Here is a 27369-nt window from a genome sequence, read left to right as displayed (position 1 = left end):
CCCTCTTTACTTTAGTTGAAAATACTTACTTTTAAAAATTGAATTTCTAATCGTTTTTAAATAATTCCTAGAAAGCCAGCCCTCTCCCCTCCATGAAAAATTCCCTTCACTTAAGCGAGAATTCTTCAATGGAAAGTTCCTTCCAGGTCTAATATATTCTCCAGAGAATTTACCCCAGGCAATTCCATCAATTCTCCAATGATTTTTCCCCAATGATACCACATTTCCCATGCTCCAATCCAATACAAAGTACAAATTTACATACTCATAATCTAGAACAATCCACACCAAGTTAAAAGAACCCAATTCCAAGTTTCCGAAATTCCAGATTCACATACTAATGGACTTTACAAACTCACATTCCCATACCAATGATTTTTCAACGTTTCATTCCCTTTTTTCCCTACCGATACCCTGTTTCCAATGCTCGAATCCAGTAAAAAGTTCCCTCAAGCAGAGATTTACATACTGATAGTCTAAAATAACTCACTGATCCAATTCCTAGCTTACGAAATTCCAGATTTACTTACTAATGAGCAAGAGAGGTACATTGTTCCCATACTGATGCCTCATTTCATATACCAAAACCAAATATCAATTTTCCCAAATTCCATATAAACCTACCGATGAGCTAGAAGAGCCTAAGTTTCCCAGTTTGGTATTGCCTTTTGCAGGAGGCCTCTTTGCTGGTTTTGATGGAGCTGCTTTTGTGTCATCTGCATCTACAATAATTGCATCATTGGCAGCTATAATGGCTTGAGTAGGTGGTCTGACATTGCTGGTAGATACTACCTTTTCCGTAGACGTTGTGGTACTGGTTGTGGAGGTTGAAGATGTTTTTAGGAGGTTTTTGCGAGGTGGAGCATTCTTTTTTGGTGGTTTTGACGGGTCGTCCACTTCTAGAAACAAGGAAACGTAAAATCAGTGTTAAATAATAATTAACTATATTAGGCCGACAAATTGGGTGAATTGGGTAGAATCTCTAAACACTACATACTAGCAGACATTATAGCCTTTTCTAAGCATTAAATATATAAACAAAACAAATTTTTTGTATTTAAGAGCGATTCATACTTTCATATTTAGGAGTAATTCAAACTGAATGCTATCATGGCTGCGGTGGCAGCTTCAGTTTATTAAGGAACAAACCACGGCCAATAGCAACCAAAAGTAAAAAAAAAAAAAAAACGGTTTGTGGCTGACTTTGGAATGATAAATATTATCTCAATTAGTCTTAATAGTGTAATTTTATTTTCATAGCCAATTTCTGATGATTTCAAAAGATAGCGCGGAACCCCTCAAAAATACCATTGAGTGGAAACGAAAAGTATACAACTGGAATTGCTCTTACCGAAAACCCTTTACAGGAAACTTGAATAACAAGGAAAATCACTTTTTTGCATAGCAATCCTACTAACTGAAGTCTAGTAATGAGCAAGTCCACAGGCTAAAGACACGCCAAAACAAAACACCTTTCCAGAAGGGAAATCCCCTAAGTGAAAAGCACGCTGCTTATTGGTAGTTCAATTTCTCATTGATACAAATAAACAATTTGGCGGAGTGAATCGTTAAGGATACATTGACAAATAACCCATTCTATAGAATAGATGAGCAAAAGATGATATATTAAAGTAAGCAAACCAAAATGACAAATCTCAAAAAAATTACATCTGTGACTTTCAAACATCTATGACTTTCAATTATTTTTTATTTTCAAGACCTTAGGGCAAGGGCTGATGTCCTCTTTTTTTATTGCTTCAAACTTATCTGGGACCCGAACTTACTGTATTCTTCTTCAACGTTCAACTTTCAGTAAAAAATTAATTAAATCTTATTATTTTATTTGCAGGGGGCTACGAAAGGAGAAAAGGGTTGTCAATCCCATCAAATAATTGGTAATTATTGGATGTTTGAAGGGCTCTAGTTGAATAGAGAAACCCTTTACTATTGATATTTTTTTAGAGTTTGAATATAAAACAAACGTTGTCATTTAAAATATTCGATTCAAGATTCATTTATTTAAAACAACTTTCGTAGCATTGGCAAAAGCCTGAACTGAATTACGACATCTCTTACAGCATAGAGAAAAAAAGACTGAGCATGATTAATGATACTCGTATAAACTGAATAAAAGGATTAAAACATATCGCTTTTATTTTATTGACATTAATTTAAAGTCCATTGTTCCTGTGTGAAACTATCTTTCAATTCACCTTGGAACTGGGGTATTGCTCAGGATTTATCCACGATAAATTTGAGCAAAGTGGACACGTCATCAATGCATTTAAAGAATTCATAAAAGTCAAATAGAGCATAGTCGATGACAGCCAAGAACAGTAATGCAACCAGCCTGGTACCTTGGGGAGTACCACGCATTATTTCATCCCATTCACAGTTGAGATTTCGGAAAAAAGCGCATAAACACAATGGTAACGGATATTGACGAAATTGACTATCAACAGCAGAGTCAACAGCCATATTGGAAAGGGTCTAGGGAAGGATCGGTTTGCGTCAGGAGTTCACAACATATAAAAGACTTGTTGACTTTGGTGAGCTTTTTCATATGATCTCGGGTCCTTCACTTTAGGTATAGCCCAGCCACATGCTCTCTTCCATGCTTGAGGGAAGGATTGACCTCTGAACCACTGATTTCTTACGGATGCCAAAGGTTTAACCAGGAATGGTGCATTTTTCAATTAGAAGTATGACTAGCACCTCTCCAGGATATGAAGCATAGTTCTATTTTAACTTCTGCAGTTCCCTACAAACTGCATATTCCGGTATCTCAGCAAACTGGTAGTCCGAAATGTCAGCTGTGAGACTTTCGAAATCTGTTTCAGTGAGTGATGAGTAAGTAAAACATATATTTGCGAAGAATGTTTTCACCTTGGCTGATGATAGAATGGTTCCAACGTCTTTTTGCACCTATGGGTCACTGCTGGCACTCTTACCAGAAAGGCACTTGACCTGGGAGTCACATTCTCAAGGGTCAGTCGTCAGAAGTAGCGAAATTCTATTGCGAACGTATGCTTTCCGTGCTGTCTTGCTAACTTTCACGATGTGGTTTCAGAGTTTTTCACAGCAATGGTATGACAACCTGCATGCAGCTTGCTGCAGGTCATGGTCAGGGTTTTAAATTCCTTTGTTCTGTTTGGTTTGTTTGGCTTGTCACTATCCCTTATCACAACTGTTTTAGTAGGGAAGTGTTCATGGTATTTCTGCGGTAGTAGAAAAGTCAATGACTCGATTTTGAGGTTGATATGTGTTAATGAACAAATTCGTCAAAGTCGAAGGTTCCTACCCATCTCCGGAAAGACTCCTTAGTACCTCAGGTTTCAGTTAAGGTGGGTCTGAAGCAGTCAATATGACTTGCTCTTCATAACATGGTAATAGCGGAGGTTGAATCTCGTATGGAACCGTACATTGAATTGCCGCTAGTATCCGAGGTCTCTTACTTCCATACGGCTTCGTTCTGTTCTCAGAAGTCCTGATGGGAATCGTGAAACGCTGATTTTTATACCCACCTCTTTTCCCTCGCCATCTACATCCAGACTTTGGCGTCAAGTATGCAATATCATCTGGTGGGCTTTTGAGTAGTTTAGCAAAGATAGATAGCACTACAACCAAGCAAAATAAATTAGCCTTGCCTAATTTAGCTTTTCCGTATCGGTTCGTCACGATAAATGCACTCAATGAAAATAGGAGGACTGATTTTTCGACTACTTGCACTATTTCACAGACTGTACTTTGTGGGGTAAACTGTCTTACTCAAAGTATTTTTAATACGACATCCAACCTTGAGGAAGGCTATTTACCTGGAACCAGCGTAACAATTCATTTATGGGTAAATATACATTTCCAACAGTTTTTAGATTTTATTTCGGGTAAAGCCCTGGACATGAGTTAATTTGCTAGGTGGGCACCAGATTACACATAGAGAAACAGAGATGCTACTTGTAAGAAATCTTGCCTCCAAACATTGTTCGTTCTTTTTACTGGCTCAAAATTTGGCGCAGAAGAACCAATCAATTTTCAAAAAGGGGGACTGTTTCGAGGTCTTGAAACTTTCTTTTCCTTAAGCAGTAATGGATTAGCCTCCAGATATATTAATCATAAGCCATGTTTACGTCATAGATAGTCAAACATTAATTGGTAAACAAGACGACATTTTTGCAACATTACACGTGAGTAACCTCTCTTATTCTGTTTACTTGTGCACATACATGGCTCAGCGTTTGATATACATGTTCGTTTGTACATATAAATGCTGGACTATAAATACTAGCTATGCACATAACACCTAAATACTGGAATTGTCAGAAAAGGACGGAAACGGGGGGTTTTTTTTTTAATTTTTCATTCTTATTTAATTCATACGCTGCTCAATAAATGTTTGATGCTACAATGACTCATATAAATTCCCTTGAAGTTTTTTTTCTAAATGGCGACTAAGACCACACTGCTTTTCCATCACAAACATCAAAACAAGAAGAACAATAGAAAATTATTTTCGTAAGACAGCGGAAATCTAATTTGAATGAATATTTCGGCCCTGTTTCTAGAACCCGTCCTCAGCAAAACATAAATATATAAAAGAAGAAAAAATTACAACAACATACGACCAATAAAACTAAAATGAATTTTTTTAAAATAGTCTCAGCATCCCTACTTCAGCGAAGTTAAACCAGGACTGATAAATCAAGTTAGATGAAACAAGGCAATTCATTGAAATGAAAGGAGAATAATTAAAAACACGTTTTTAGGGCTAATCTTGCTTTGTTCTGCAGCTAACCTCAAAGGTCTATTCATGATTGGTTCTGTGTTAATATCTATTAAATTTTAGAAATATTTTGTAAGATCGTTTCTAATTAAATTTATGTATGGAGCATTTAATGAATATTCCCCGATTCTCTATTTAAGGAAACATTATTATTAACCTTGTCTGATTTCAATTGCTTCTCGAACAACCTGGCTTATGGCTAGGTCATTGCTAATAAGGATGGATTCTTCTAAAAGTAATTTGTGGCTAGGATTTTCAAATTCATTAAAGCAGAATCAAAAGAAACAGTAGCAATATTATAATTTAGAACTTTGGTGATATCGTCTTGACGCTGTTGTAGGTGTTTTTCTAAATTCTGGTGAGTTCTACCTACATGGTATTTGCTCCATTGTATTTAATAGACCCCTTTATTTAAGGCCCATTTTATTTACTAGTTAAGAGTCATTGTATTAAGACCCATTGTATTTGATAGACCCCTCTTTGCCGGTAACTGGGGTTTTATCTTTACCAGAATTTACCAAATTTATGAATTTGATATTATTGGTAAATAATACATACAGACTACTTTGTGTGACTTTTTTAAGATTCGTAGTTATATTTGGGGTGTATGCTAGTTTTATTGGTTGTATGTTGTTGTAAGTTTTTTTTCTTTTATATATTCACGTTTTGCTGAGGACAGCTCTTGGACATAGGGCCATAATATTCATTAAAATTAGATCTCCACTGTCTTACGAAAAGAATTCCCTATTGTTCTTGTTGTTTTTGATGTTTGTGAAATTTTTTCTACCGCACATTATTATTATTCTAGTTTCTTTTAATAATTGTAATAGTTTTTCAGAATAGTATTTCGGAATGAAATCCAAAGAAGCTTAATTTAGCTATAAAAAGTACCATTTAGAAAAGGAATACGAGGAATACAACCCATCGTCAAAAGGAGCCATCTATACAAGAAAGTATTTTTTAGGAAGAAAAGAATAAGTTTTACCTCCCTCCAAGATTTCTGGGTCTGCATGATAGACAGTGATCCCACCTATCCGACTTGCAGTTTTATAGTAGTCTTCAATAGGTACCTGTCTAGGGAGTGTTGCTTTTATGCTGGCACGCAAGTCAGCACACAAACCTAAAATGAGAAAAAGAATAGCTTAAACAAATTTAAGTCAGGCCTACTAAAATATGTAAAAAAAAACGACAAAATATAACCATAATCAATTATAGAAGTATGATTACTCTATAATATTATTTTATTCAAAGTAATAATAGTTTTATTAATTTAAGGGGATTCTACACGTTCAAGGATTACCCTATCACGTCCACATGGAATATTTTCAGTTTGTACGGCTAAACTATTTAAACATGATTGGGTGGTCTTTTCTTAACTTTCAGAACTTGCATAAAAGATCTAGTTAAACGATAGAAAACTAAAAGCTGACGTCTATTTTTACAATAATGTCAGTAAGCTACACTTTTTGGCTTCTCTTTTTTGTACTGGAGATAGAGCTATTAAGTTTTGATAAAACTTGTATCATTGTTTTGGGTAATCAACTGAATTTCTGTATCTCAAATGTAAACAGTACGAAAAATGTGGGTCTATTCCACTTTCTAAGACTAAAATGAGATAAAGATTGAGATGGATAAGGCAAGTTCTGATAATGAACGATGACAGATTACCCAAGATCTTTCTTGTCGATCAACTGTTAGGGCCTGGCGAAAGGCAGATCACCAAAGAATCGTATAGGAGGATGTCGTAGGTAAAGATTTAAGGGAAATGGGTACTTCTTGGGAGGTGACAAAGGATAAGGCTTTGATTGAGATAGAAGTAAAGCATGCGTAGCTGTGTTGGTCACAGGCGGCTTGGTGCTGCAGTGAGTTGTTAGCGGTAGTAGTAGTAGTAATCTACTAGCGTGACAGCGTGAATTTGTGATATTTTAATTAAACAGAGAAGAATTTCCTTTTGAAGTCCAAGAAAGGGCACCCCCTTACAATATTCTAGAATACATGCTAGAATAAACCGAAAACCAGCTCAAAAGAAATGTCTTTTGATCAGTTTTACAGCTTTAGGAGTTCCCTGGGGCGCAACATACACTGATCAGAAACCTGACCGACATAGTTTCACTGTCTTTTAAGTTGAATTTAATTGACAAACTACAAATTCTCAATAGGTGTCAATGATAACTAGTCCCCCGAGATAATTTGTTGAGGGAATCTTTGTCTTTGAGACAGTCAGCCAATATTGAGGCACACAAAGTAATTTTTAGGTATTGAATATTCTGGAGGCCCATTAGAAGAAAGTCATCAAACAGCCTTTAATTAAAACAAGTATAATTTAGTTAGCATGAATAGTGAATTCAATAATGTACAAATGTCACTTAACTGGTCAAAAATAATAAGTATGGTTGTTTTTGTCAATCAAAAAGTCATCAAACAGCCTTAAATTAAAAGAAATATAATTTAGTTAGCATAAATAGTTAATTCAATAATACACAAATGTCACATAACCGGTAAAATATAATAAGTAAGGTTGTTTTTGTGAATGAGAAAGTCATCAAACAACCTTAAATTAAAATAAATATAATTTAGTTAGCATAAATGATTCAATAATGCACAAATGTCACATAGCCGGTCAAGCATAACAAGTAAGGTTGTTTTTGTCAATTTTGTATGTGTTCTCGTGCTTCATAATATATGGTGTGTTCACAATGCATTGTACTTCATATCTTTAACAAGCTGCCATAACGGCTACTAGGTGAAAAAACAGTTTAGTTGGACACGAACTGAATTTAGTATAAACCATTAGTGTTATTAAAAACCAGATCAGGCTGATTCCTATAAATAGTCAAGAGAATTAAATCTTTGTCAATGACTCTAAGTAAAAGTTTAAATAGGGATAAAATCCTTCTAATAGAAAATGATAAATTTCACAAAAATATTTGACATTTCGGTCATATGACCGTCATCAGTAGTAATACTAAACTCAAACAATTAAAAGCAATAATTTATATACAAAATAAAATAAACTACATATTATTTAATAATCTTATTCTACATTAATAATCTTATTGACGCAGAAATTATTTACGTTAATTACTCATCATTAGGGCCTTAAGATCCCGTCTTAAACAATGCAGTGGGTGTCTTAATTGGTGGGCAAAGATCATAAGTATCCTGAATTTTAGGGCAATAACACGAACACGCTTAATAGCACTAATAATACTAAATTAAAATACTGCTATTTTTTTATTCATCCTAGTTTTGAAACAATGGCAAAAATATGGGTCAAAAGATAATAACGCTTTATTTTTTCTGATCTTATAAGGAGACAATAAGCAAACGGAAGGAAGGCGTGGTCTCTTCTAATTAGCTAATACAGTAATAAAAAAAAAGCGAAATCTGTTCTCCACAGTTCGTGTATCGGCCTTCTAATTTATAACATCTTTATGACCAGGAATTTAGCAGGAATTTAGCTATACCGAAATTCACTTAACACTAATTCCAGAAGTGTTAAGATTAATAAGCTGATTTTAAAACTATTAATTAAAAAAGGTTGAAAAGTATCCAGAACTAGTTTTAGGGAAAATGTAAGTTAGATCTATCTGAAATAGGTAGATAACTCAGTAATTAGAGATCCCATAAGCAATCACTAGCTCTACTGAAAACCCTAACAGATTAAATAGAGAAAAACAGAATTGTCACATAAATTGAGAAATCAATTGACTGCTTGGAAGACATTTTGGAGCTAAGAAAGGCCAAGAAGTATTTATACGACATTGATTGTTTTCAAAATGATTATATAATACTAGCTCAAATTAACTATCTTTGATATTCATTTACATTTAATGAGCTTTAAAAACTATTGTTTCTATCTCAATAAGTAAAATCTAATTAATCTGTCCATTCTTTAAAACAAATAATATGAAAAAAAACTTCGTTTTCTTAAAGAGTTAAAGAGGCTGCGTCCCAAAGTCGAACCTTAAAACGTACAGGAATTAGAAGAGGCAGTTGGGGGGCTGCCGCCCCCCAAACCCCCAGCTTTTAAAGACTCTTTTGTACAGGTTTTTTTTGTGGGGGGACTTCATTGTTAGTAATTACTAGTTTCGGCGCAATGGTTCTCCTGTCCTCTTGTGTTTAACATTTTTCGAAGTTATTCCATTATTCATTCATTTCAATGTTTTGTTAATTAAAAGAGGGCCTTTCCCAAGCCAAGAGCGGGGGGTTAGCAAAAAAACAAAAAACCTGTACAAAAGATCCTTTAAAAGCTGGGGGTTTGGGGGGCGGCAGCCCCCCAACTGCCTCTTCTAATTCCTGTACGTTTTAAGGTTCGACTTTGGGACGCAGCCTCTTTAACTCTTTAAGAAAACGAAGTTTTTTTTCATATTATTTCTGTACGTTTTTCTACAATCCATGGTGGATGTAATTTAATAATTCCTGTACTCCTCGTACAGGAATTAGGAGAGGAAACCCCCCCCCCCGCTTTTAAATCATTGTATAAAATAGAAAAAAAATAGATAGAATGACCGAAATGTTTCTTTTGCTCATAAGAAGCTAATATTCTGTTATCTCTCAAATGATAAGCTGTCCAGGTGTTATCAAAATTTTTTTGAGGTTGTGAAAAAAAACCGCCCGTAAGGGACCTGAACCCTTGACCCGAGGATTAAAAGTCTCACGCTCTACCAAGTGAGCTAATAACTTGCATGTGTGTGAATATGACTTCTCAATAAATTTTAAAAATTTCAAATTAACATGGGCTCTTATGGAGAGAAATCCGTTAATTAATAGCTAATGCGTGGTTTCTGGAAAACAGGGAAGGAGTTATCGGATCGAGCTGAAATTTCGCGGATAAGCTCCTGGGCCGTAGGGGACCTTAACTTGTGAATGTCAGCCCGATCGGACAACGTTAAAAGGGGGGGGGGGGGGGTTGGAGGGTCGAAACTTTCGGGGGGTTAAGATTTTCCTATGAAACTTTCCAGGAAAATTACTCGGAGAATTCCGCATCGAATGAGTCTTCGTACACCCAGATCCGATGTCGGATGTGACCTGTAGGCGTCTAGAAAAAAAAAGTAAATGAATTTTAAGTGGCTATGCGTGGTTTCTGGAAAACAGGGAAAGAGTTATCGGATCGAGCTGAAATTTCGCGGATAAGCTCCTGGGCCCTAGGGGACCTTAACTTGTGAATTTCAGCCCGATCGGACAACGTTAAAGGGGGGCTGGGGTTGACGAGTCGAAACTTTCGGCCAGATTTTCCCTATGAAGGAAAAGTTGGAGGGGGATGAAATTTTGCAGGTTTCTTAGTTGGAGCTCGGGCTACGAAATGCATCCCTTCCCATCCCTCTGCGACCACTGGAACCGAAGATCGCTTAACATTGTCGTCTGTCGCCTCTTTATAGAGGCACGAGTGTGCCTCCTTGATTTGATTTGTATCGCTCAAAATTACGAAGAAGAAGGCAGTAATAGCTAAATTCATTTTAGGATTTTAATATTGAATGGTAAAACATCATTACTAGCATTAATATAAAATTAGTTTTTAGCTTTTCAAAGGGCCCCAAGAGCCTGGAAATGGGCCAAATAAAACCTAATGAACAAGAAAAAACCTTTTAAGGACACGGTGTCCCCCTAAAGTGAAATGGTGCCCCGAAATGGAGTATAAACCTTTCCCCAGTAGGCTGAGAAGGTGTATTTTTTAGTCCTTAGGGTAAAGGAACCCCAATACTGATCTTAGCTAAATTTCAGTATAAGTAGCAATAAATACGGTACAGCACATACAATGTTCTGATCCCGAGAAAGACCATACACGACAGGAAATTTGATCGAACCTGGACACTATCAACCAATGAAAAGATGTAAAGAGGCACTGTTATCATCTTGCATAAAAACTCAGAATTTTGAAGGAATAAAGAATACATATCTTGAATATCTTATCTTGAATAAGAATAAGAAATTTCTTATCTTGAATAAGAAAAGAAGCTGAGGTGATAGAAGTAGTAAGAAAAGAGACAGTCACAACCTGCAAAATTACAGAACAGATTCTCGGGTAGAAATCTCTCTTTGAGGATCCAGAAACGGAAGAATCAGGTAGTAACAGGTCTAGAAACTCCCAAGTTGGTATTGCAATTACACTGGTGGAGTCAAACCCCGTTTTCCCTAAACGAAGAGCCAGTGATCTTACAATAGCTTATGCTGTCGCTTAAAATTCAACCATGATTCAAATACAGATTAAAATTAACCTAGAACTGAACTGATCCTCGAAGCCTAAAAATAAATCAGCGTTCGAATATGAAATCTTAATTTAAATAATTAAATTATATATAGTGTGTTGTCTTCTTTCTAGTTGTGTGATCTTCGTAAAGGTCACATTATATTCTATTTGGAATCTTATGATTTAAATCTTCGAGAATTGTCTGCATATTACACAACACATCTACAACAGACAAATTCACATACACACAATAAACACATACAACCTATACATACGCATACACAATATACACATACACAACATACACATACGAAACATACACACATACATAACCCGCTTATACAAATACCCAATATTCACATACACAGCATACACGTACAAAACATTCACATTCACATACATAGCCTGCACATACACATACACATGCACAACATATACATACACGTACATATACTCATATACAAGGTACACATCATCCTCGAAACTAGCCACTTGCAACAGGATAACGAATAAGAGATAAGAAACCTGGCTACAGATGTAACCGCTTCTGCAAAAAAGCTTTCATTTACGTTTTGAATAATAGCTGAAAAATCTTGCGAATATTATTTCTACAGTTAATTTTTCAATTTCCTAATTAATATTGTTTCTGCCAAACTTTGCTTACTTAGCTTAGATACTCCTATACCATCTGGGGCCTTAGGCACCAAAATAGCTTCCTAAGCGCTACACACCAAACATCCTCAATAAACGACTTATGCAGCAGAGAATACTTCTCTTGGTATAGTTGTTGGCCTAGTTGTTGTTTTCTGTTCCTCAGTTTTCTAGAGGCCGATGGGGATCAAGCACCATACATGACGAAGGGACAGCCCTCGGGTATCCACACAGCACGGCATAATAACACCATCGATTACTAATCATTCTAACGAACTTAAGTGAATGGTTGGTAATCTAACAAATAAAGGTGTTGGTGATCTCATCAGTCTGATGGTTGTCAAGGATAGGTCCAAGACATTTATTCTCAAATCCCCTTAACCCCCTTAACAGGTACCTTAAGGTTCCTGTCATGCTATTGTCAAATATTTGCTCAGATTATTGTCAGATTTGAGTAGTTCCCAAGGTGCTTGAACCTGTCAACATCCTTTGGCACAACACCTAAAATTATAAGTGGCGGCACAGGTTGCTCACTGATATTGTTATGGATAATCTTTAGTTTTATCACATACTGAATGAGGGATCATCAATTTTTGCTGTGTCTGAGAGCTATGTTGTGTTCTGCAACAACTCCTCTCTTACTCAATAGAATTAAGTATTCTGTTAATAATTATTAAATTTTTATTGTTTTAATAAGAATTATTAATTATTCTATTAGTAATTTATTAAATTACTTAATAGGAGGGCCATATCACAAGTAAAACTCAAACATAGCTGGTCTCTGACTCAACTGAATTCCACCTGTGATGTTTGACATTAGAAGAATAAAGTTCAAAAGGGTAGTAAATATTACTAGGAATAGTATACATCCTTGAGACACTCCCGACATCCCATTAAACCATTTTGTAAGTTATCCATCTTCAGTCTGTAAAGCACATAGCTGGTCATTATGTAAATCAGTAATTATAGACACTATCTTACGAAGAAATACATAATACTGCAAAATTCTCCAAAAAGAAACCTTTATGGACTGGATCGATTGCCTTCAAAAAGTCAATAAAGGTAGTAATAACTCCAGTATCCCATTTATTCGAGTCTTCAATGAATACTTTCCAATATCAGATCAGCACAAAGTTCATCTCACCAGAAAACACTCTGTTCGTCTATTTCGTCTATTCATCAAAGGTGCTGCATTGATTACTTCAGCCTGCCCCAAGTGATAGATGTTGCTCAAATTAGTTTTGTAAAATACCTCTTATTTTGTCTTCAGATAGTCAGAACTTTGGCAGTCTCAACCCTACCGATGGTCTGAATAGTAGCATGAATTCTAGCCTCAATTAAATTTTGCATGATGAATGAACCGTTTGCTGATTCGTTCCAAAACATGACGAAGAAGAGTCAATAGGGTGGAGACGGAATATTTATGGTTATTATGCTCCTGGACGTCAATGGTGACGTTACTAACGGCCCCAGATGCCCAAAGGAAATTTAGGACCATAATCTTCTAATCAGCTAATGTTCTAATCAGCTAATCATAATGAAACGGTTCCCAAGAATGATTTTGCATAAGTTCCCAAGAAAGATCAGCAGCCAACTGCTCCTTTCTCCCTTCTTCTAATACTGAACAATCTGATCAGTGGTACCCCATAAGCACTCCTTGCAATCTTCCAACTGCAGTCGACAGCTGTAGCCTCGTCATCACTCAAAAGTCATACGAATTTGTTTTCAAGGCTGACAAAATAAGTTTGTATTTCATTTCAGTCCCAAAGCCTCAAAATATCAAGTGATTTGTAGTATTTTATACCTAACTTCAGTCTTTATCTTTTAATTTAAATCGCGCAATCATTAACTGGTTGTCAGAGTATGTATCTGAACCACATAACAGCTGCAGAGCACCTAGAAAACGTCTATACCAGTTTGAATGATTGTGTCAAAAGAAAGGAAAACAGAGCTAAGGCATTTTGCTCCATACACCATTTGAATTTTATGGAGATAGAAGTTTAGCCTATCACCCAGCCCTTCTCTTTTCCTGGTAGACTGCTTACCGAGCTCATTGGGACTAGGATCCTAACCAACAAAAAAGTAATGAATGAAAGCTAAATTTTTGCTTGATGAGCAAGCATAATTTATGTGCCTTAAACGACTTAACACTTACCTTGAACAGTAAATGACAATCCTTCAAAATGGGTTGGATGTCCGTCAGTTACAAAAGAAAGATTTATGGTGCTGGTCAAGGATACATTTTCACTACTAAATACGCGGGTATAGCTTGGCAATGCATCCAGCTGACCACAAGCCCTAAAAATATGAGTTATACTTTGTATTCTGGTGTGTCAATTAAAATCTCAAAATAAACAATTACGAAAAGCCAACTTCGAGAGTTTCATATACAATTTTTGATACTTCCAAAATTTTGTTTTCTAGGGATGGATAAAATTTCAAGGCAAGATAAACTCGTTTTCACAACTCTAAATTTAAAACGCAATTTCACGGTAATTATATGTGCACTTACAATATAGCTTCTCAAAATGGGTTGCTTTGCCCGGAATTAAGTAGATTGGCTGAATTCTTCAAGGAAATAAGTTCTCTTAAGGTTAATCTCCGAAGTTTTTGAAGCCAATGCTATTTTCCTATAGCAGTGAAATGCGTATTAACAATAGACACGAGCAGATTCTTTGATGAAAAAATTATTGTGGCTTCATTGAAAGCTTTAACATGAATAGGCCGAACAAATTTGCATTTTTTTTCTTTAGAGCTTCATAAAAAATTAATTAGTGGGGAAACCTCTAGTTTTTAAAAGTAATAATAAAATTACTTTTAGAATACGTAGAGAATTGTAAAGTACCCTCTCGATTTGCCACAAGATTTTAACATTTTTGGCCGTGATTTTTTTTTATTATCATCAGTTTCCTTTAAAATTTGCCATTTAAGATATTCTTCCTTTACTATTTGAAAGGGTTTTACTAATCATACAGCCTTAATTTTTATGTCGTTTTGTAGATCTTATACCGATAAATAATTCCAAAGATTCTCAAGTTTGTAGTCATGAGAGATGATTTTTAGCAATAATTCTTAGTATTCTAGATTTCCTTCTTTTTCATTGGCTTAATCACTCCTTGAGGGGTTTGCCAGAATATCATTAAGAATGTTGATATCTCCTTAGCATTACGACCAGATTTAAAAGGAAGTTGAAAACATGTAAAATTGGCAACAACACCTTGAGGCAATATCATTTTTAACACTTCATACGAATTGGAATTTGTTAGGTTACAAAGCTGTTACAAAGCAGATAACATTATTGGCCTTTAAAAGTAAAGAAACACCGATTGTAGGCCTATAAAATGCATGATCATTATTTTTAAAAAGAACATTATTCTTAAAAACACATCATTTTAAATATTATTGGCCTTTAAAAGTAAAGAAACACCGATCGCAGACCTATAAAATGTATGAACGTTATTTTTAAAAAGAAAATTATTCTTAAAACCACATCATTTTAAACATTATTGGCCTTTAAAAGTAAAGAAACACCGATTGTAGACCTATAAAATGTATGATCGTTATTTTTGAAAAGAACAATATTTTTAAAAACGCATTATTTTAAACATTGTTGGCCTTTAAAACCGAATGTACGCCTATAAAATGTATGAACGTTATTTTTAAAAAGGACAATATTCTTAAAGACACATCATTTTAAACATTATTGGCCTTTAAAAGTAAAGAAACACTGATTGTAGGCCTATAAAATGTATGAATATTATTTTAAAAAAGAACATTATTCTTAAAAAAGACATTATTCTTAAAAACACATTATTTTAAACATTACTGGCCTTTAAAAGTAAAGAAACATCGATTGTAGCCCTATAAAATGTATGAATATTATTGTTAAAAAGAACGTTATTCTTTAAAACACATTATTTTAATCATTATTGGCTCTTAAAAGTAAAGAAACACCGATTGTAGGCCTATAAAATATATACGAATATTTTTTTTTTATCTAAAGTTGTAGGATATTCGTCCATTTTAGTTCCACGGGATGTCATTTTATTCCTAATAGTGCCGTATCTTAGAATATTTTGGTTTTCCCCCATCATCTCATACAGTTGATGATTAATAGGCTCGTTCCTAAATGACTGATTACCCCGGTTTGGAACCGGGGTAATCATATACTTTGCTTTACGGAGTAATGCATATACTATTAAATTAGTGTCATTTAAAGTGATATTTTCGTGAAGGTACATAATTAACATTGGGCACCCTTGCCCTGGGGTCATAAATACAGGTAAGGGAGGAAGGAAACCCTTAGGGGTATTTAATAAATTTTTGAAACTACTTATATTTATATACTATTCGTCAAAACAAGAGCTAAGAGCTCATACCGCACTTGTGACGAGGTCAAGAGGAGCCAAGAGCCAGGAGCTCATATGATATGAGCTGAAGCAAAATTCAAAGAATCAATAGATTGCTTTAAAAGGAAAATCAGAGGCTTAATGCCGGTCGGGATTTATAATAAGAGCTCTGAGTCACGAGGTCCTTCTAAATATCAAAATTCATTAAGATCCGATCGCCCACTCGTAGGTTAAAAATACCTCAATTTTTCTAATTTTTCCTCTCCCTTCAGCCCCCTAGATGATCGAATCGGGGAAAACAACTGTAACGAGTCAATAAGTGCAGCTCCCTGACATGCCTACCAATTTTCATCTTCCTAGCACGTCCAGAAGCACTAAACTCGCCAAAGCACTGAACCACACCACCTAACTCCCCCAAAGAAAGTGGAAACAGTCCGGTTACGTAAATTACGTATCTACGGCGTTTATAAGCGTTTTCCAAGATTTCCGGTTTCACCCTCCAACTCCCTCCCCCCAATGTCAACAGAAAAGGTCGGGATTTGAAAGAAGAGCTCTGAGACATGAGTTTCTCCTAATTATCAAATTTTATTAAGATCCCGTCACCCAATCTTAAGTTAAAAACACCTCAGTTTTTCTAATTTTTCCAAATTAACAACTTCCAGCTCTCTCAAAGAGAACGGATCCGTACCAATAATGTCAACCTCGTATCTATAGCTTGTGCTTATTCTTCCCATCAAGTTTCATCCCGATCTCTCCACTCTAAGCGTTTTCCAAGATTTCCGGTTTCCAAGGTTTCTGTTTTTCCCTCCAACCCTCTATGTCCTTGGATCCAATTCGAATTGAAAATGAATTATCCGAGACATAAGTTTCTTCTACATATTAAGTTTCATTAAGATTCGATCACTCATTCGTAAGATACCTCGATTTTCACGATTTCCAAGAATTCCGGTTTCCCCCTCCAGCTCCATTCAATGTCACCGGATCTGGTCGGGATTTAAAATGAGAGTTTTAAAGCACAAGATCCTTCTAGAAAATTTCATTAAGATCTGAACACCCGTTCGCAAGTTACAAATACCTCATTTTTCTAATTTTACCGAATTACTCTCCCCCCCCCCCCAACTCCACCAGAGAGAGAGCGGATCCCAGCCGGTTATGTCAGTCACCTATCTTGGACTTGTACTTATTCTTTCCACCAAGTCTCATCCTGATCTCTCCGCTTTAAGCGTTTTCCTATATTTCCCCCCCCCCCCTAATGACACTGGATCTGGTAGAGATTTAAAACGAGAGATCTGAGTTTCGGGATCCTTCTAAATATGAAATTTCACTAAGGTACGATCACTCTTTCATAACTTAAAATACCTAATTTTGTCTATTTTTTTAGAATTAACCCCCCAACTCCCCCAAAGAGAGCAGATCCGTTCTGGCTATGTCAATCCCGTTTCTAGGACTTGCACTTATTTTTACCATCAAGTTTCATCCCGACCCCTATACTCTAAGCGTTTTCCAAGATTCTAGGTCTCCCCTCAACTTCCTCTTCACCGGATCCGGTCGGGATTTAAAATAAGAGCTCTGAGACATGATATCCTTCCAAATATCAAATTTCAGTAAGATCCAATCTCTCCTTCTGAAGTTGAAAATACCTTATTTTTTAATTTTTCAGAATTAACCCTCCTCCTCCCAACTCCCCCGAAGAGAGCAGATCCGTTCCAGTTACGTCAATCTCATACATAGGACTTATGATTATTTTTACCACCAAGTTTCATTCCGATTCCCCCACTCTAAGCGTTTTCCATGATTTTAGGTTTCTCCTCCCATCTTCCCCCCAAAGTCACCAGATCCGGTCGGAATTTAAAATAAGAGCTATGAGACACAATATCCTTCCAAACATCAAATTTCATTGATATCTTATGACTCTTTCCTAAGTTAAAAATACCTCATTTTTTTAATTTTTCGTAATTAACCCTCCCCCCAACTCCCCCAAAGAGAGCGAATCCAGTCCGGTTACGTTGATCACGTATCTACGATATTTGCTTATTCTACCTACCAAGTTTCATCCCGATCTCTTCACTCTAATCATTTTCCAAGATTTTCGGTTTCCCCCTCCACCTCCACCTACTCTCACCGGATCTGGTCGGGATTTGTAATAAGAGTGCTGAAGCACAAGATCCTTCTAAATATCAAGTTTCATTAAGATCTGATCACCCGTCCATAAATTACAAATACCTCATTTTTCTAATTTTTCCGAATTACCCCCCCCCCCCCCCCCAACTCTCCCAAAGAGTGCGGATCCGGTCCAGTTATGTCAGTCACGTATCTTAGATGTGTGCTTATTCTTTCTACCAAATTCGTAAATACAAAGTGCTACAAAAACTTGTTAATACCACAGAAATTTACGAAACTTTTTCTAAGACCTTTTAAGGCCTGAAAGCAAGAGATAAATTTGGGTCTAACTCGGTGTCTTCAAGTATCACCCCGATTTACGAACAATTAGCTACAACTGAAGCCCAGCTGGAGAAAATAAAAAGTCATGTGCTGGAAATATAGCCAATCAAACAGTTCGTGGTAACGAACTTTAGTAAGGAGCGACCCGGCTCAATAGTAACCGAAACTCTAAAAAATGGAATTTTGATATCAATAGTCACATCAAAAGAATCGCATTTTAATGATGATTTTAAATGTATAAGTTTCATCAAGACCAGTTATACCCACCGAAAGTTACGAGCCTGAGAAAATTTGCCTCATTTTAGAAAATAGGGGGAAACACCCCCTAAAAGTCAAAGAATCTTAACGTAGAACCTTATTGTTACCTTACTGTTCCCGTTACTTTATTGTAGAAGTTTCAAGCTCCTATCTACAAAAATGTGGAATTTCGCATTTTTTTGCCAGAAGACAGATTACGGATGCGTGTTTATTTTTTTGTTGTTTTTTTCCCCAGGGGTGATCTTATCGACTGAGTGGTCCTAGAATGTCGCGAGAGGGCTCTTTCCAACGGAAATTAAAAGTTCTAGTGCCCTTTTTAAGTGACCTAAAAAATTGGAGGGCACCTAGGCCCCCTCCCACGCTCATTTTTTCCCAAAAGTCACCGGATCAAAATTCTGAGATAGCCATTTTATTTACCATAGACGAAAAACCTAATAACCATGTCTTTAAGGGGACTCATTCCCTGTGTTTACATACTTTGTTTACAAACTTTGACCTGTGTTTACATATAGTAATGGTTACTGGGAAGTGTACAGACGTTTTCAGGGGGATTTTTTTTGGTGTAGGGGGTAGAGTTGAGGGGGGGGGGGGCTACATGGGAGGATATTTCCATGGAGAAACTTCTCATGGGGGAAGAGAATTTCATTGAATGGGGCGCAGGATTTTCTAGCAATATTTGAAAAAAACTATGAAAAAATAAATATGAAAAGTTTTTTTCTACTGAAAGTAAGGAGCAGCATTAAAACTTAAAACGAACAAAAATTATTACGGATATGAGGGGTTCACCTTCTCGTTATACCTCACTCTTTACGCTAAAGTATTTTTAGTAATTTCAGCTATTTATTCTACGGCCTTTGTGATTCAGAGGTCATTCTTAAGGAATTGGGACAAAATCTAAGCTTTAGTGTAAAAAGCGAGGTATCGACGAGGGTTGAACCCCCTCATATACGCAATAAAAACATACGAATATAGAAGTTCGTTATGTAAGTTAATTCGTAAGTTACTTATATTTTTTACCAACGAAGACGTTAGTAAAAAATTAAAAGTTCTAGTTGCTTTTTTAAGCAATCAAAAACTTGGAGGGCAACTAGGCCTCCTCCCTCGCTCCTTTTTTCTCAAAATCTTCCAATTAAGTGCAATTAATTAATATGCAAATTTCGTTTTAATTATTTATGTGTGGAGAGCCAAGATCAAAACATGCATTTATTCAAAAACGTCCAGAAATTAAATAAAAAAAACAAGTTTTTTTAAATGAAAGTAAGGAGCAACATTAAAACTTAAAACGAACAGAAATTACTCCGTATATGAAAGGGGCTTTTCCTCCTCAACGCCCCGCTCTTTACGCTAAAGTTTCTTACTGTTTTAAAATAGAGTTAAGAGAAAGCATCAAACTTTAGCGTAAAGAGCGGGGCGTTGAGGAGGAAAAGCCCCTTTCATATACGGAGTAATTTCTGTTCGTTTTAAGTTTTAATGTTGCTCCTTACTTTGATTTACTTTCAGTTACTGAAAAGTTCAATGACCCAAATTCATTGAACAAAGAAGGTACTGAACTGATAATCAGCCAGGTTTATGATTCAATCACGCTCGAGTTTAATCCAAAGCTTGCAAAAATTGAGCAGGCTCTACTAGGTAGTCTGAGATTTCAAATTGAAAATTTGGAGGAGAGAATTGGTCGAATAGAAAATAAGCTTGATAATCAAACAGTTCGCAGTAACGAACTGTAGTAAAGAGCGACGCGGCTCAATAGTAAACGAAACTCTAAAAAACGAAATTTCGATGCTAAAAGATATATCAAAGGAATTGGATTTTTATGCTGATTTTAAATATATAAGTTTAATCAAATTTAGTCTTTTTCATCAAAAGTTACGAGCCTGAGAAAATTTTCCTTATTTTGGAATATAGGGGGAAACATCCCTCAAAAGTTATAGGATCTTAACAAAAATCACACCATCGCATTCAGCGTATCAAAGAACCCTATATGAAAAATTTCAAGGTCCAATCTACAAAAATGTGGAATTTTGTATTTTTTGCCAGAAGACAAATCACGGGTGCGTGTTTATTTGTTTTTTTTCCCAGGGGTCATCGTATCGACCAAGTATCCTAGAGTGTTGCAAGAATGCTCATTCTAACGGAAACGAAAAGTTCTAGTGCCCTTTTTAAGTGACCAAAGAAATTGGAGGGCAGCTAGGCCCCCTCCCACGCTCATATTTTCCCAAAGTCAACGGATCAAAATTTTGAGATAGCCATTTGTTTCGCATAATCGAAAACCATAATAACTATGTCTTTGGGGATGACTTACCCCCCCCCCCCCACCCCCAAAAAAGTCTCTGGGGGAGGGCTGCAAGTTACAAACTTTGACCAATGTTTACATACAGTAATGGTTACTGGGAAGAGTACCGACGTTTTCAGGGGGATTTTTTGGGTTTGGGTGTGGGGTTCAGGGGAGGGGGCTATATGGGAGGATCTTTCCTTGGAGGAATATTTCATGGGGGAAGAGAAATTCAATGAAAAGGGCGCAGGATTTTCTAGCATTACTTTTAAAAAAAAACAAACAATGAAAATATAAACACGAAAAAGTTTTTCAATTGAAAGTAAGGAGAAGCATTAAAACTTAAAACGAACAGAGATTATTACGCATATGAGGGGTTCTAAAAATACTTTAGCATAAAGAGCCAAGTATTTAGGAGGAGATAAATACTTCGCTCTTTATGCTAAATTATTTTTAGTAATTTCAACTATTTATTCTACGGCCTTTCTGATTCAGGGGTAATTCTTAAAGAATCGGGACAAAACAAGATTTAGTGTGAAGAGCGAGGTATTAACGAGGGGACCAGCCCCTTCATATATATAATCAAAAATATAAGAAAATAAAAGTTTGTTACGTAAGTTAATTCTTAAGTTACGTATATTTTTTACTAATAAAAACGTTCGTTAAAAATTAAAAGTTATAGTTCTCTTTTTGAGTAACCAAAAAATTGGAGGGCAACTAGGCCTCCTTCCCCACCCCTTATTTCTCAAAATCCTCTGATCAAAACTAAGAGAAAGCCATTTAGCCGAAAAAAAAGAAATAATATGCAAATTTCATTTTAATAATTTATTTACGAAGAGCCAAAATCAGACATGCATTAACTCAAAAACTTTCAGAAATTAAATAAAAAAACAAGTTTTTTGAAATGAAAGTAAGGAGCGACATTAAAACTTAAAACGAACAGAAATTACTCCGTATATGAAAGGGGCTTTTCCTCCTCGACGTCCCGCTCTTTACGCTTAAGTTTTTTATTGTTTTAAAAAGTAGAGTTGTGAGAAAGAATCAAACTTTAGCGCAAGGAGCGGGGTGTCGAGGAGGAAAATCCTCTTTCATATACGGAGTAATTTCTGTTCGTTTTAAGTTTTAATGTCGCTCCTTACTTTCATTTCAAAAAACTTGTTTATTTACTTAATTATGATCAAGAGTCCATGCTTGATAGCCGTGTATTTCATGGGGTGAAGTAGTTACCTGGTGTAAACACTCATACGACAAAATCTAACATTATAAATAGCAAAATGTCTGTGCTGGGCCCTTTACTTTATTTAGTTTACGTGAACATGATGCGCGTTTATCTAAAGGATACATACATTTCTAACATTATTGCTAACAAAATTTGCAAAATCCGCAGATAATTTGATAGCAAAAGCTCATATTACTCTCGAAAGATTAGAGATGTTTACAAGTTTAAGTTTGCTGTGTGTGAATGTAAAGAACATTTTTTACTGACATTCTGTAGGGTGGGTGATTCTGTTGATGTAAGTAGTGAAGTTCTATTTGGTGAAAAGCCTAGTTTACAAGTTACATCACTGCGGTACCTAGGCTTCCATATTGATTCTAATCTATCGTGGAAGCATCATAGCGACATTATCTCCACCAAAGTTGCACGTGGAGTTGGCATCCTCAAAAGATTGAAGCATATTCTGCCGGAAAGTAGACTTCGCACGATATATTTTGCAATAATCTACCCATATATCTTACGGATGTTTAGTCTGGAGAAGCAATTTTTATGTTAATTACAAGCTAAATGGCTTTCTCATAGTTTTGATCGGACGATTTCGCTAAAAAAACGGGGTGGGAGAGGAGGCCTAGTTACCTCCCAATTTTTGGTTACTTAAAAACACAACTAGATTTGTTTTATTTTTTTTACAGACGTTTTTGTTAGTAATAAACATACGTACCTTACGAATTAGCTTATGTAACGAACTTATATATTTGTGTATTTTTATTACGTATATGAGGTGGCTTGCCCGCTCGTCAATACCTCGTTCTTTACACTAAAGCTTGAATTTTGTCCCAAATCTTTCAGAATGACCATTGAATCACGCAGGCCGTAGAATATCTAGCTAGAGTTACTAAAAATACATTAGCGTAAAGTGCAAGGTATTGTGGAAGAGACGAACCCCCTTATATAAGTAATATTTTATTTTCGTTTTAAGTTTTAATGTTGATCATTACTTCCAGTTGAAAAAAAATATTTTCTCATTGTCTTTTTATAAATGATGCTAGAAAATCCTGTGACCCCTTCACGGAAATTCTCTTCCCTCAAGAAAAATTGCTCCATAGAAAGATCCTCCCACGTAGCCTGCCCTCCCCCGACCCACCCTAACCCCAACACAAAAAAAAATCCCCCTGAAAACGTGCGTACACTTCATAATTAACAACTACTATGTGTAAACAATGGTCAAAGTTTATTAGTTGCCACCCCTCCCCCGGGAACTGTGGTAGATTTAGTCATCCCCAAAGACATGGTTATTAAGCTTTTGACTAAGTTAAACAGAATGGCTATCTCAAAATTTTGATCTGGTGACCATGGAGAAAAATATGCGTTGGAGGGGGCCTCGGTGCCCTCCAATTTTTTGGTCACTTAAAAAAGGAACTAGAACTTTTAATTTACGTTAGAATAAACCCTCTTGCGACATTCTAGGACAACTAGGTCGATATTATCACCCCTGAGGAAAAGAAACGCACCCGTTATCTGTCTTCTGGTAGAAATACAAAATTCCACCTTTTTATGATAGGGGCTTGAAACTTCTACAGGAGGGTTCTTGGATACGGTGACTCTGATGGTGTGATTTTGTTAAGATTCTGTGACTTTTAGAGGGTATTTCCGCCTATTTTCTAAAATAAGGCACATTTTCTCAGGCTCGTAACTTTTGACCGGTAAGACTAAACTTGAAGAAACTTATATATTTAAAATCAGCATTAAAATGCAATTCTTTTGATGTAACTATTTGTATCAAAACTTCGTTTTTTAGAGTTTTGGTTACTATTGAGCCTGGTCGCTCCTTACTACAGTTTGTTACCAGGACCTGTTTGAAAATGAATAAAAGTAATATATTCTACTATAACGTTGAGATAGAACTTACTAATGTCTCAGGTTTTCCTGTCTCGTATTTGTTCTTGTTTTTTTTTTCTGCCCATTGTGAAAATTAAAATGCTAAACGGTTATCTGACTTGGCTGTTACCAATTAGACATGTGAAAAATTTAAATTCCCTTTAAATCCGGTCGTAATGTTCAACAGTATTCAAATATTGTGGTACAACCCTCAAGAGAGCATTAAGCCAATGAGAAAAGAGGAAATCTCGGTACGTATTTCAATGCTATCTTAATAGAATTCGCTTTCAACCTAGGAGATTGACCTTAAAATAAAATTCTAGAAAGGGAGAGTCAAAAATATTTTGAAGAATAAGGAATAAGAATAAGAAATAAGAAGAATAAGAATATCTTTTTAATTAGAATGGATTTGAATCGGACTTCCAATTGCAATAAAAAAAAGGAATTGGCCTCGCAAGTGCGATGGAAACATCAATTGGAAGTTACAGTTGTACTACTTTAACTTTTTTTTTACCTTACCTAGCGGTAAGATGCTTGTTAAATATAGCCTGACGATAGACAGGCTTTTGGAACATTCCAGTCTATGCTGAGTATAATCTACTCTAGTCTAAAAAAAATTTCTTAATTTTTGGAGTTTCATTTATAATTTGGTCAGGTTGATGAGTTATGCGTTTTAAGATGAACACCTCTAATTTTTACTATGACAAGTGAAAGTCCCAAAGTTAATTGACAACTTTGTATGACAACTTAATAACACAACTTCATTGACAAAATTAATTGATTGACAATAAAATGATTGACAACTTAATTGACATTGACAATAACACAACGTTAATTGACAACTTAATATGACAAGTGAAGTCCCAAAGTTAATTTTCTCAGCGACTGTCAGTTTTTTTTCTAAATATTGTCTTCTTTCTTTATTCATAAAATAATGTACTTCTAAAAATTAATTAATAATATATAGCATAAAAAAACCTCCTTTAACATTCAGAGGAAACAGTCTAGTATTGCCTATATTAAAGAGCCATGTGGCTTCGATGTTATATTTTTTCACTTCATAATGGACGGGGTGGTCAAAGAAAATTTCGAACAGTACGCATTCAATTGCAATTCAAAGTTGTAGTGCTCTTTTAAGAGTTGAGGGTGAGCGGACCCTTTTAAAGTAGACCTAAGAGAAGAAGGTAAACATATCCTCCCATGCCTTTTTAGCTGTCTTACTTCTGAGGCGTTTAATCTAAATTTTGCGATAATCATTTTGTTCAAAATAGTGTAAAGGTTAAATAACTATGCCCCTATGGATGACTCGACCCCCAGGGCCCTTGGACAAAGGGCTTTAAGTTATGCAGGCTGTTCATTGTTTACAAATAGGGTTTATTTATAGGAAAGGGTGATATGTCTGATTCTGGGTCTCCAAAAAGGCTAAGGATGTCAAGGTGAATCTTTCAGAAAAAGTTGAGGGAGATATTGAACAAAATCAAAGCACACTAAGTGCATGCTGGCTGTCAAAAGGGGGTATCAGCAATATCTCTAGAATGACTGAGGATATTAAGTTGAAACTATTAGTGTATACCGAAGGGGATGTTAAAATTTTACTAAGGGGCTACCCTCTCACTCTCTTTATATCCACCCCACTCTAAAAATTGATCAAAATTTTGAGACAGCGACATTTTTGGAGTAGTTGAAGGATCAAATAACTCTAACCCCAGGAATGACACGAACCCTCACAGCCCATGGAGCAAGGGCTTTAAGTCATACAGGTTGTTCATTGTTTGCAAACACGGTTGGTTTTTTATGAAAACCTGACATTGTTGATCCTGGGTTTCCAAAAAGGCTTGGGGTATTAGGATGAAACTTTCTACAAATTTTGGGTGGGGTGGAAGAAATTCTAAACACTTTGTGTATGCTGGTTGTTAAAAAGGCGTATCAGGGATACTTCAGGATCAACTGCAGAGGCGCCATTTGGGTGGGTCAGGGGTGGGCAAATGCCCACCCCAGATTTTCCAGGGGGCCCAAGCTCCCACCACACAGGGCCCTTTGCCTGCCATAATAATCCATTATGTCCAGCATAATCCATTCTATGCAATTGATTTGAAATTACTGTACCCCTATTAACCAAAAAGCGTAATTACTTGATGACCCTAGGGGTAATTACGCTATTTGCTATTAATCATTGTAAACTTTGAAAGTAGGTAAGATACATAATAAAATTCTCGAGTCCTGTCAAATGCCCATTTCCTAGATGATTACGCGACACGAAGTGAGTCGGGGGGAGGGGCCAAGATGGAGTTCATGCCCACCCCAAGATTTGGTCTAAATGGCGCCTGTAACCAACTGGTGCTAAGTTAAAACTTTTAGGGTAGATTATGGTGATATTGAAAAGTGATTGGAGGGCAACCAGCCCCACACGTTCTTCTTTTTACTATTTGAATTATTTTTTTTTTTAATAACATAACTTAAACACCATACTAACAGCGTACAAGAGTACGTGAACACTGTTCACTTTAAAAACAGCCTTAAATTACTGAACACTAAACCATTTTAGCTTTCCAAATGTTAGACAAAGGAGATTATCTTCTTTCAACTTAAACTTAAAAACAAAGTTAATAGACAGTTTAATTCTAATTGGTCGATAAACATTGACTACGCTTTGTGGTTTAGACAATTTGTGTGAAGAGATAATGATCTTAAACAACAATTGAATCAAGATAATGAGGATATTGTTTGTCAATGACAGACCGCAAATAGGTTAAGTGTTCTATTATCATAAAATCTGTTAATCTGATTTATTAAAATTTCCCCTCATCTTTATATTCATTGAATAGTGAATACAAAATTTTGTTTTTATTTCAAATACTCAAAGGCGCTTTTTAGAAAAACCTTTTTATTACAATTAAACGGTCTTTGTCTTTTAGGACTCATTCTTAAGAACTGGATTGAAAAATCAAAATTTAGTGTAGAGAATGATGGATTGAGGAGGGGGCAGCCACCCTCACAATTTGAATAACTTCTGTTCTTCATTCTTATAAAGTTTTTATGTTGCTCCTTACTTTAAGTTAAAAAACTTTTTTGTTTTTGTAATCAATTACAAAGATTATTATTACATTGATCAAAGACAAAAGAATGAGGACATTGAATGGCTTTGGAACGATTACCGAAAACTAAAAGCGACAGTTCAAACAAAATAAGGACAGAGCTTCTTAGGGATTTTTGACCCGCGAACAATATAGGCCAGTTTCGGTTCCCGTTTTATTAATATTAAATAAAAAAAAAACAAGTTTTTTCAACTGAATGTAAGGAGCAACGTTAAAAGTTAAAATGAACAGAAATTATTTA

At 35.7% G+C, this 27369-nt stretch overlaps 1 protein-coding gene across 3 annotated transcripts in view; it reads right to left on the bottom strand.

Annotated features, from left to right (window-relative positions):
• The window catches only part of LOC136041832 (uncharacterized), a 78768-nt gene that overhangs the window by 11611 nt on the left and 39788 nt on the right, over positions 1–27369 (bottom strand). For all 3 annotated transcript variants that reach the window (XM_065726611.1, XM_065726613.1, XM_065726612.1), the window contains exons 6-8: positions 13777–13919; positions 5766–5900; positions 625–899 (exon numbers count right to left, since the gene is read on the bottom strand). In XM_065726611.1, the coding sequence (XP_065582683.1) occupies positions 625–899; positions 5766–5900; positions 13777–13919 (553 nt within the window). The remainder of the gene's footprint in view (positions 1–624; positions 900–5765; positions 5901–13776; positions 13920–27369) is intronic.

Source organism: Artemia franciscana, unplaced genomic scaffold (assembly GCF_032884065.1).
Source record: "Artemia franciscana unplaced genomic scaffold, ASM3288406v1 PGA_scaffold_39, whole genome shotgun sequence".
NCBI classification, from domain to species: domain Eukaryota; kingdom Metazoa; phylum Arthropoda; class Branchiopoda; order Anostraca; family Artemiidae; genus Artemia; species Artemia franciscana.
This window is presented reverse-complemented; position numbering and strand designations above follow the sequence as displayed.